The following is an 11,722-nucleotide window of genomic DNA, read 5'->3' as shown; positions in this document are numbered from 1 at the left end:
AAAAAGAAAAACAAAGGAAACCTAACAGGAAAGGAAACCCCCCCCCTCGACTCCCACCGTACCCCCCCCCCCCCCCCCCCCCCCTCCCACTCAACTCCCCAACCTCACACCATCAAATGTCTATACAAATGTAGGGTATCAGCTGGTAACAGAAAGCAAGTGTAACATATGCACTACATATGTAACACTGCTGAAACATTTCTGGCCAGAAATGTGCAGTTATCAACCCAGACCCACCCTGATGATTGCACTGGCCAGAAACATGATAAAAGCTCATAAAAATTTATGTTTCATAGAAAAATTTGTCCAAAAATATAATTGTGTACTTTTGAAAAAGTTTAAAGTTTATAACAAACCAAAATAATAATATTTTTGTAAATATTATTTCAAAATAGAGGCACACATAAAGTGGCTTAACTGTCATTATTGCTGTAATTAGGTTTGTTTGTTTGTTTGTTTGTTTGTTTGTTTGTTTGTTTGTTTTTTTAAAAAGCAACCTTTAGTCATTATTGTTCTCTCAGAAACAATGAAGAAGCTGTTGAACATTTATGTGTTGTGTAGGCAATCCTCTGGTCCACCCTCCCTCCCTCCCAGCCACAGTGAGACTGGGGCAGCCTGGCAGGATGTTGAAGCCTGGCTGCAGAGAGGATATGCCTACACTGTTCGTTTCAAACTGCTATATTTGATTTTTCTGACATTTATAGGTTACTGTTAGTGAATTTTAGATTTTCTGTAATAAATAAAATTGTCATCTTTTACTGATATCATTACTTAATTCATGTAATTGTATTTTATGTAAACAATTCAACCATTATACTGCAATGCAGAGCGTCAACTTTTAAATATCGCTCTACTTTCTTAAGTCATTCAAAAATATAGATATTACTTACTGTATTCAAAGATCTAGATCATGAATCATCACAGGACAATACACAGTATACTGGGTCATGGTAACTATGGTATGTCTTCATGACTCCAGAATGGAGACATCGATCTGACTGAGAAATGAAAATTAGGTCAAGCAGTGTGTTCTTCTCTGTGGTAGGGGCAGTGATGACCTGTGCGTATCCCCTAGACTCAAACAGCTCCAGGATTAGTTTGTTTGCACTGGATAAAACATTCTCATTAAAATCACCACAAACTATGATGGGATGACAGTCCATGATCTCCAATGAGTCTAATAGGCTTACCAGGTTTTTCAGGAATGGCCTCAGAGTGTAGTCTGGAGGTCTGTATACAACTGCAATCAGAGCACTGACTGGTGCTTCAACCTTTAAAGCCAGAAATTCAAGGTCAGTTACATTATGGATGTACTGTTTTTCATGCACTTGAATGTCACTTTTCACATAAACAGCAACTCCACCACCACTTCTGTTTGCCATCTGGGGAAAGTTTGTGTAGGACAGGTGTCTGTTGCGTTTGAACAAATTGTAATTTTCCAAGTGGAGACTCTCTGCGACAAAAGAGCCCCGCAGGTGTGTTTCTGTTAGGCACAAAACATCTGCTAGACACAATTCATGGTGACTTTTGATGTCATTAATGTGAGCTGGCAGTCCCTCTGTATTATGATGAACAATGGTGAAAACCTCTGACCTGCTCAGTGTTTGCCTCACGTGTAGAAGAGGCATCATGTCATCAAGGTTGGCTTGTCTCATGTTCTCAAGCGCTGCAGTGATTTCTGGGTTGGTGAATATTTTTTTCTCCTCCATATCAAGAAGATACAGTCCACTGAGAGACGTCACTCTACTGACAGCTACGTAGGCCATGCCGGGCTCAAAAATGCTCTTAAGAGAGACAACAGCTGATGTAGTTGTCATACCCTGTACCTTATGTATTGTACATGCAAAGGCCAGCTTCACTGGGAACTGTCTTCGTACCACTCCTTTCTGCTTCAGATTCTCCTCTGCTCTCTCAATGTACACCATATCGTCTGCTGGTGTGCGGTTATTCTTTCCAGATGTCTCATTATCCATTTTAAGTCCAAGCTTGATGATGTGTTGGTCGTTTTCAGAGTGAACTACTCTAAGTAGTATTCCAAAAGCTCCATTAACCAAACCATTTTGTATGTCAATGTTTCTGGTGAGCATGACACGAGCTCCTTCTGCAACTTTCAGTGTGTCTGGTAACTCGTTTTTACCTCCTTTCAATGGTCTGTCTTGAAGTGCCATTCTGCCAGTTCTAGGATCTTTTCTATAATCATCTGCATGGATGTCAATGATATGAGTGTGGAGCAGAGCCAGTGTTGAAGAGTTGTGTGCATCCACTTCTTTATTAGTTGCAAAAATGTGCAATGCATCAGTCGGACAATGGGCTGGTTCAGTTATGGCCTGTAACAACAAATTTCTATCTGCTTCGCAAAGCTCATCCAACTTTCCTTTTACACGAATTCTGTTCAGCATCTCAGCAAAGACAACATCATCTTTCTGACGCATAATCTCAGTCAGAGTGATCATCTGAAAATGCTCCCGCCACAGGTCGATCTCAGACGGGTCGTGCACACAGAGAGGTTTAGACTGTCGCACTGGGGGTAGCTGATAGAAGTCTCCGACAGCAATGACTGACATGCCTCCAAAGGGTCTCCGAGTCCCTTTGATCTGTTTGAGTCTTGCATCTACATATGCAAACAGATGTCTTGACACCATAGACACTTCGTCAATGACGATTATTTCAGCATTCAAAAGTTCTGATCTGACTTCATCCAGCTGATTGCCAAGTCCCTGAATGGGAGGTTTTAAGCTTCTAGGCAGCTTGAGAAGAGAATGCAGTGTTGTTCCAGAAATGTTAAAAGCTGCAGTCCCAGTGAAAGCAGTTAACAGGACGGTGGGTTTTGATATGTCAACGTCGTCTGCATATCTGGGCACTTTGCTCAGTATCTTAGATGCTTCTGAGTAGATGCATTTGATAAGATGTGATTTTCCTGTTCCAGCACCACCATTAATATAAAAGAAAAACTGCTCTGGATTTAGAGCACAGACTCTTTTAATGCACCAGTCTCTAACTGCATAAAATATGCAGGCTTGCTTCTTATTCAGATTTTGAAACATCTGACGTAACAATGTGGGATCAATAGCAGGGGGTTCCCTGATGGCTCTGACTTCTGTTGAAGCATCAGCCTGACGGCTGTAGTCGGGCACATCTTCCTGTTCATTTTCATTGTCTCGCTCTCTTTCTTGTTCGACAAGTGGCAACCTTACGAGATCTGATTCAGGTGCCAGATTACACCATTCGTCAGTCACACCTCTGTTCTGCTCATATTCCTCAACAGCGCTCTCGATCTCCTCACTGTTTTTCTCATATTTTTCTCTGTTTCTTTTGACAATGTGTTGCACGTACTCAAGATGGTCAGTACCTGGTAGCTGTACACAGCCAGCACCATAGAAAGCCTGATAGGTTGGCAACGATGGTGTTTTCAGTTCGTGGTCTGAACGATGAGGAAGGTACAGTTTAAGCAGTCTTCCGTAATATTGCTCTGGATGTTTTTCTTGTGAGCAGCGGTGAAATCTGATGATAGCAGGCTTATTGTTTTTGCGCCTTTGCACAAACCCCATCTCATTGAGAAGGGGCAAAACATCTTTACCTTTTTTCTGTTGGCCATAGACAATCCTGCAAGTAGCAGCAAAGTCTGCCATGCACATCTCCTCATACTCTGGTGTTTCAGGTCTGGCTTTGTATTTGTCATTCAAAGATGTCATCCAAACATTGGAAGACTCAGGTGTTGTGTTGTCCAGAACTGACAGGGGACGACTCATTTTCACAGGATTATCATCAGTTGGAATGAATATTACAGCACGTGAGCATTGCTTCATGTGAAGACCACATGCACGAGCAACACACTCCTGTGCACTGATCTCTCGCTTCTTTGAATATGCCTGCATGACGGCTCTCATTTCATCGCACTCATTTACACTGTCCTTATGGGAGTTCTCAATGACAGTTTTCAGGTACTCAGATAGCCCGCCCTCTTTTTTTGATATATATTTCATTAAATAATTTGCAGCACCAAAAGCATCTAAAACAAAGCTTATGTCGATATTACTGTTCCAGGCTTCAAGCAGATGTGGATTATAGCCGTTTATCCAAGAGTCTTTTGGATCACGCTTTAGTATGATCGTACTCCTCATGTTCATTTTATTCAGGTATCTCTCATATTCTGCATGTGTCAACTTGCATCTTTCCAAGAGCTGCTCTAAACTCATGGAAGCAGTTTCAGGTTCATTCAGCAGCTGGTTCAGTGGTCTGAGCTTGTTCTTTGCCGTTTCTACTTCCAGTGCATCATCCTCACTGGGTCTTGTGATCATTGTCTCATTGCAGGGTGGTTTGGGAAAACCAAAACGGCACCCGGAGCTTAAACTCCTAAAGCACGTCTTTGTGTGGTTCTTACTGTGTTTTTGCACTTCTGTTACTTTTTTGTACAGTTCAGGTTGTTTATGTGGATCAGGCAGCTGAGCTGTGATGTATTTGTTTATAAAATCAAGAACAGTTTGCTCATCATCCTCCTCAAACACAGGAGCACCTTCTACCCACAGGAGGCAGTGTATGTGTGGGCTTCCTCTGTGCTGAAACTCAACTCTGTAAAAGTAGTCAATGACTTTGCCAAGTGGCTCTGCAGGAGATAAGAGTAAATCTCTGAATAATGCTTCAACTCTCTTGTCAAACATGCGCATTGTTGTGACAGGATTGCTTCTCAGGATGTCACACTTTGCTGACCAGTCGAGTCCTTCAAAATTCACTTGTTCACCTTGCTGCCTTGTTATTGCCTCGATCACTTCAGGCCAGCGCATTTCAGCAGCTGAAAATGTGCAAAAGAACGTGGGAGTTCCCAACTGTCTGATCATGGCAAAAAGATCTCTTGTTGTTTTCTCCCAATAGGCTGGGGTTCCTCTCAGAGGCTGCATGAATCTCACTGCATCTTTATTTCGCACCAGTTTCTCCACCTCATGTTTATCTTGTAACATGCCTGAGGTTATTTTTCTACCATCTCTGGTCAGAGGCTTTGCCTTCCTTAACTGTACTGTCATGCTGGATGTAGCCAAGTGTATTTCAGTCACAAACTGTGCAAAGAATAAATAGTTTGTGTCTTTGGCAAAACGATCATCAATGCAGAAAAGTCTTGATTTGAAATACCCACTGGGGGATACTTTGATCAGCCTTCTTTCATCAAGTGTGTTTTGGCCTGTAGGAAACTGCACAGGGAAGGCCATGGCCTCCAGTTTAGGTGTTTTGAAAAAACTTATTGGATTGTTTCTCTCTGCAGGAGCAACAGAGTAGATTCCTTCACTGAAACATAATATCTCCTCAGCCACATCAGGGGGCTGCAAACAGGACTCGAGTGCAAACCCACCATTAGTCAGTCCATCTGCTTGCTCTGAATCATCTCTCATCTGTTCATGCGATTGTTCACCATCACAGGGTAACATGTCAATGTCCTGTTCATTTATATTTTGTGCTTCACTCAGTGCATTTTTCTCACAGCTGTCAATTTCCATTAAATCAGCCTCATCATAATCGTCCTCATTCATGTTTTCATCATCATCATCATCATCATCTTCATCAGGAAGTGTTGGATCACACAGCTCAGCATCATCTCTGATGCTCACATCCTTATACTGTGGGTGAATCTGCTTGAGTTTATGCAGTGCTTGCACAAGTTTAGACCAGCTTACAGTCTGAAACAGCTGATGACCTTTGTAAGACAAGCGTCTCTTCAATTTTACTCTCAAGACCTGAGAATTAATTCTCAATCGAGGCAATGCTTCAACAGTTTCCTGTACCTCGGATGGGACACAGACCACATTTCCTCTAATTGCTCTTTGTCTGCCTTTGGGAAGAGGAATAATCTTTGCAAATGGTATGCACTTGGCTATGAGATGTCTCTCCAGTATGTTGAGATCAGACAGTTCAGGTGGAGTATCAGCAAGATCCAGTTTATTGGCAACAGCAAGCGCTGGCATGGATCCATTTTTAAGATGATCGTGGCAGGTGTGACAAATCCACTCTCTTTTTCTCTCATCGGGAACATTGCACTGCTCATTTCTGCAGTTTTCATCACAAACATGAACAAATCTTCCAGTCAAACATGTTGCAACCACATGTGGGTTTTTGACATACTTTGACCTTGTGCAGGGTCGCACTTGGTTTGGAAATGAAGCCTTGAAGCATACAGTACATGGGCATGATGGTCCAGCTTTGATTTGTGATTTGAACACAGATATGGCCTCGTTGATCACACTGTTGTCACTCTCTTGGGTTTGTCTGTTCACCCATCTGTATTTCCTTTTTATTTTCATTGCACATCTCATGTTGTGCATAATCCTGAATGCAAGATTACTTTGATACCTGTCTCGCATTAGTTGTTTCATTAGTTGTCTGTGTCTTACTCTGAATGCGTTATCACGTGCATAACGCTGAGTCACTCGAGATCTCTGTCTCTCTCTGAATTCAGGGTTTTCTTGATACCTTTTAGTGATATAGTTTTTTTGTTTTTGTCTAAATTCAGCATTGTCACAGTAGCGTCTTTTAATATATTGTTGTTGTTTCTTTCTAAATTCATCGTTCTCACAGTAACGTCTTTTAATATATTGTTGTTGTTTCTTTCTAACTGTAGCATTCTCAGAAAAACGTTTTTTAACATATTGTTTTTGTTTCTTTCTGAATTCATCATTTTCACAGTAACGTCTTCTAATATATTGCTGTTGTTTCTGTCTGAATTCATCATTTTCACAGTAACGTCTTCTAATATACTGTTGTTTTTTCTGTCTGACTTCAGGATTGTTTTTATATGCCTCGCTTGTGCAAGACTTTTTCTTTTCTTTGTACTCTTTGTTTGAAGCATACTTTTGTCGTTCTTTCCTTTTTTGGTTTTCTTTTCTCTGATTTCTGGGTTTCTCTGATGCCATTAATCTTCTTCTCATTTTTTGCCTTTGTTGTTTATTAACTTTTTTCAGTTTTTGTAAAACTATATCAGAAAGATCACAGGAAGCAACATTTGTTATTGCAGCATTTGATTGACATAAAAAAGCATCCCTTGATGGAAGGAAACTTAATTCACTGCATAGTTCTTCAGTTGGTATATTAGGAGGTTCATTCTGATCTTCATATGATGTGAACTGAGTCACGTGGACTTCTTTTTGTTTCACCGGTGGCGTACAAATGGACATTTGACAAAAGATGTTCTCAGTCAGATCAGTCGTTGTGTTTCTCCTTGGAGTAGAGGAGTTTGCTTCATCAACAGTTGTATCAGAGTGAGTAGATGCCACAGCAGTGGCAGCTGTTGGTCTGCAGACTGTGTCTGTGATAGTATCACTCAGGTTGACTGTGCTCATACTGTAGAACTGCACAGGCTTCAGTTCATAGTTACAAGAGGGTGATATCTCCATCATTTCATAAGAATCTTGGATCCTCTTAATCATGTCACTGAGGAGAGTGAATTTCAGCATCACTGCTGTACCACGATTACGTGACTGTAGTAGTAGAGGAAGACCACTGGGTGTTCTGGAGTGTGGATCAAAGAAACCATATTTGCCTGATGTGGATCGGAACACTGCGATACACAATCCACTCATAATCAATAAGGCATACTGCACATCTGACAACAGGCAGCTCAGTCCTGCTTCTAAGCTGAGAAAGGTATCTACTGCCTCCTCTGGAGGTTCTTCAAATGTCCCATACCGGGAAGGCTGTGTCATGTCGACATCATACATAGACCAGCGAGCATCAACTTTGTCTGGCAGCTCATCGGTTGCCAAATGAATATTTTTAGGAAATCTTTTCTTGGCCTCTTTGTACATCACATCACCTTTATCCAAGACCAGATTAAGGTCAGCTGTAGTCATGTTATCATTCTCATGAAGGAAAGCAAGAAATGTGAGTGAGTTACATGTGCACTGCTTGTTTCTGGAGTCTCCATATTTGGGATGAGCCTGGCTGTGAGATGCACAGATATGTGTAACAGAGGGCTGGTTTTCAAAGTTCACTCTTTCTGCATGAGATGGTCCTGCCACATCACTGTGACGGCCTCTTTTTACAATATCTGCATAACCCACCTGTGGGGCACTTGACACCTCAGGTTGGTCTCTATGGTTTACCTGATGATCATTAAATTCATGCTGCAATCCAATCTTTACAGCATCTGCATAGGATACCTGTTGTACATGTGCAGGAACATGTTGACCTGCCTGTTTGACACCATCAGCATTGGTCTTTGCAGACACAAAGTCTTCTGCAGAGCTCTGAGGAAAATCACACTCAGCTTGTTCACATGTTGGTACTTCATAAAACTCATGGAACTTCTTCCAGCGTTGTTTTGCAGCTTGTGACTTTTTCTGCTTCCTTGGCATTTTTACACAAGTGTTTCTCTTAGTCTTTAGAAAATATGTTTATAAAATAAGAGTGGCACAGAGCAGGAGATGTTTTCTTTGTCTTTATATTTCAGTTTTTATTTCTCAGAAACAGATGTCTTTGTTTGTTTGACAGTTTGTCAGTCAAGAGAATAATATGCACTCTCTTTATTGGCTTGGCACAACTTAGCAGCAAGCGCAAAGTGAAAAACAGCTAGAGAGAAAATTTAGAAGAGAGAACAGACAGAGCAGGAGAAACACGGCTGGGAAATCACAATCAAACCGTGAATTAGAGTTTTCTTTATTTGTTCAGTTTGTTCTCAGGTAGAGGCAATATGCACTCTTTATTGCTTTAATGGCTTGGCGTTTTTCAGCAGCAAGCCAAGAGTGAAAAACAGGTAGAGAGAAAATTTAGCAGAGAGAACAGACAGAGCAGGAGAGACACGGCTTTAAATCAAACCGCAGAGTTTTCTTTGTTTGTTCAGTTTGTTCTCAGGTTGAGGCAAAATATGCACTCTTTATTGTTTTATTGGCTTGTGCATTTTTCAGCAGCAAGCCAAAGAGTGAAAAACAGGTAGAGAGAAAATTTAGCAGAGAGAACAGACAGAGCAGGAGAGACACGGCTTTAAATCAAACCGCAATAAGATTCTTGGTTTGGCAAAATTTCTCACAAACCACAGGGTGAAATACAGATGGAAAGAAGGCAGAGACAACAGGTGGAGTAGGACAGAAGATAGAGGGGTTGGGGGGTTGGGATGTGAGATAGAAGACTGGAGATCTGGTCCTTGTTCTTCTTCTGCACACTGTGAACAAAAAACAAGAAAAAAATTTTTTTAATAAAATTATATCACATGGTAATTGTATGAACTAATTGTGACTACTGAAAAAGGACAAAACAAATATTCAAGCTAAACTGTTGTCGGCTGCCATGTGCAAAAAGTTGCACAATTTGGCACTTTTTAAAAGAATAAATATTTAATTAAATTCAGCAATAATATTTTTAAATACAAATATGACTGAGTGAATTGTTAACTAATCACATGTAATGTGCAAAAATGTACGAAAAAAATATTTTAGCCCAATTGTTAAGCTGAACTTATGTGTCTTTATTATAAAAATGTGTTTAAAAGGTCTAGCACAAAGTTTGAACCCATCACTTTAAAGCTTATATTAGTCAGATTATTTTTTTAAAATTTTGGTGTACTTCTCTAACAGTATGTGCACACCTACCAGGCAAAGCACAGATGTGAGTCAAGTTCCTGAAAGTGTAAGACAAGAAATAACATGTTAGTTGTCTGTACAGTTTTATCAGACTAACAAAAAAACAAAGCCCACACGACATGATACACTGAACTTATAGTCAGCAGGGTAATTATAGAGTAATATAGCACACCAGCTGATACAGCAGCCATTTTATAATTCAAACTAATTAACTGAAGTATTTATTTAAGTACTTATATAAGGCTACTGTTAGACTGTTACTACCCTTAGCATCGCTAAGTGCTAACACTAACTTCAGTTAGTGTTAGCACTGCTGGTAGAACTAGCACTCTTACTGTTAAAACTGAGGCACAATGGCAATAATAAAGCTCATTTGTTACTTTTGTCTCACTGACCGCCAATAAATATCACAGGAATATCACAGGAATATTCTTTTTGTCAGTTAAAAACTGCTAAGGCTAGTGTTGGCACTATAGCTAGCGTTAGCATTGATGCTAGCATTAGCATCGAAGCTAGCATTAGCACTGCTACTAACAGCAAAAGTCATGAAGTACTCTTACTGTTAAAACTGAGGCACAATGGCAATAATAAATCTCATTTGTTACTTTTGTCTCACTGACCGCCAATAAATATCACAGGAATATCACAGGAATATTCTTTTTGTCAGTTAACAACTGCTAAGGCTAGTGTTAGCACTATAGCTAGCATTAGCATTGAAGCTAGCGTTAGCATTGAAGCTAGCGTTAGCATTCCTGCTACTAACAGCAAAAGTCATGAAGTACTCTTACTGTTAAAACTGAGCCACAATGGCAATAATAAATCTCATTTGTTACTTTTGTCTCACTGACCGCCAATAAATATCACAGGAATATCACAAGAATATTCTTTTTGTCAGTTAACAACTGCTAAGGCTAGTGTTAGCACTATAGCTAGCATTAGCATTGAAGCTAGCGTTAGCACTGCTGCTAACAGCAAAAGTCATAAACCTATATAAATGGTAGCAAAGGTTCTTTTTTTGCTTTCTTTATTCTTTGAACTCTGTTGAACTTTAAAAAGACTTGATATGTGAGTTTAAATGTCAAACATGTATTTTTACCATCATAAAATTAAAACAGTGCTGTACTGAGTGTATTGTACTTACCACAGCAGAGAGCAAAGCGGAATGACGGCAGTTGGTGCAGTGATTAGTTAAAGACTGATGAGGCGTTCAGGTGGAGCTTGGAAATTTGAGCATCAGTTTGAACATCAATAATGAGCATATATATTTCTCTGTCATAGAGAGACAGAGAAAAAAATACACAAGACTCACCAGCATACAAATTGGTACTTTTTCTCTTTATGTCACTCATTCGCTTATACTCAGGAAAGAGGGCAACTGGCATTAAATTAGCAAATAAAAAGTATGTCATCTTGAACTGTTTTATGGATTTTATTTTAAGACTACTTTGAGCGTATTCGTGGGGAGATAAACTATACAGACTAAAAACAGAGACATTAAATGAGATTCGATTATTTAAAATGTGGGAAAATACACTACAGACAGGTAGATGCTGTGAGCTTTAATTATCCAGTCAGAAAAGATTATTTTAAAGTCATCAACTGACTAAAACTGCCGAGGTATGAAAAACCTGTGTGGAGAAGACAAGTCCACCAATACACAATCAACTTGAATTTAACAGGGCAATAATTCAGGTCTCTATTCAGTTAGCCTATATTAACTACTGACATACTGTTAATCTGTGGCAAAAGCCTGTCAAACCTGTCTTATTGTACCTATTGAAAAAGTTAATCTTACTACAACTGCTTAGATGTAACACACATTTTTGATTTAATCTTGGCAGAGTGAGAGACAGAGCTCGTTAAGCAGGCAGGTGTGAGCCTGGTTGCTATAGTGACTGCACCCAAGGGCTCCATACACACGTACACAGACATGCACCTCACTTTTGCTGCTTAAAATGAACAGAAAAGTCAGGCCGAAACAAATCGCTCCCAAATGAAAAGTAAAAGTCGTATTGACAAAATTCTTTCACCGTGAGTGACAGCAATGTCTAGTCTACTGAATTCTCAGTTTTCATGCCTGTGGAGTTTATTATATGGACGTGGTGACAGTGGAAAGACACCATGCTCTTCTGATTTTCAAACGAACCTTCTGAGCCATTTTAACA

At 40.0% G+C, this 11,722-nt stretch overlaps 1 protein-coding gene and 1 long non-coding RNA gene across 2 annotated transcripts; both read right to left on the bottom strand.

The window, feature by feature from the left end:
• Window positions 1–1,201: 1,201 nt before the first annotated feature.
• Window positions 1,202–4,709, bottom strand: LOC143416839 (uncharacterized). Its single transcript, XM_076882481.1, has 2 exons — window positions 1,594–4,709; window positions 1,202–1,271 (listed from the first exon to the last, which is right to left on the bottom strand). The coding sequence occupies exons 1-2, from the start codon at window positions 4,662–4,664 to the stop codon at window positions 1,247–1,249; spliced, it is 3,096 nt and encodes a 1,031-aa protein (XP_076738596.1). The 5' UTR covers window positions 4,665–4,709; the 3' UTR covers window positions 1,202–1,246.
• Window positions 4,710–9,033: 4,324 nt separating this feature from the next.
• On the bottom strand, window positions 9,034–11,502 carry LOC143416856 (uncharacterized). Its single transcript, XR_013097102.1, has 2 exons — window positions 9,567–11,502; window positions 9,034–9,139 (listed from the first exon to the last, which is right to left on the bottom strand). It is a non-coding gene; the product is annotated as an uncharacterized LOC143416856 (long non-coding RNA).
• Window positions 11,503–11,722: the final 220 nt, after the last annotated feature.

Source organism: Maylandia zebra, linkage group LG3, assembly GCF_041146795.1.
Source record: "Maylandia zebra isolate NMK-2024a linkage group LG3, Mzebra_GT3a, whole genome shotgun sequence".
Lineage (NCBI taxonomy): Eukaryota > Metazoa > Chordata > Actinopteri > Cichliformes > Cichlidae > Maylandia > Maylandia zebra.
Note: the sequence above shows the minus strand (reverse complement) of the source record. Positions and strands in the feature narration are given on the sequence as shown.

What these genes read in the sequence shown, in the direction of transcription:
- LOC143416839 (XM_076882481.1), bottom strand. Translation starts at nt 4,664, where the DNA reads ATGCGCATGTTTGACAAGAGAGTTGAAGCATTATTCAGAGATTTACTC. An exon ending in GTGAGGCAAACACTGAGCAG is followed by an intron (nt 1,272 to 1,593) that starts GTCAGAGGTTTT and finishes CTGGCTTTAAAG; the next exon opens with GTTGAAGCACCAGTCAGTGC.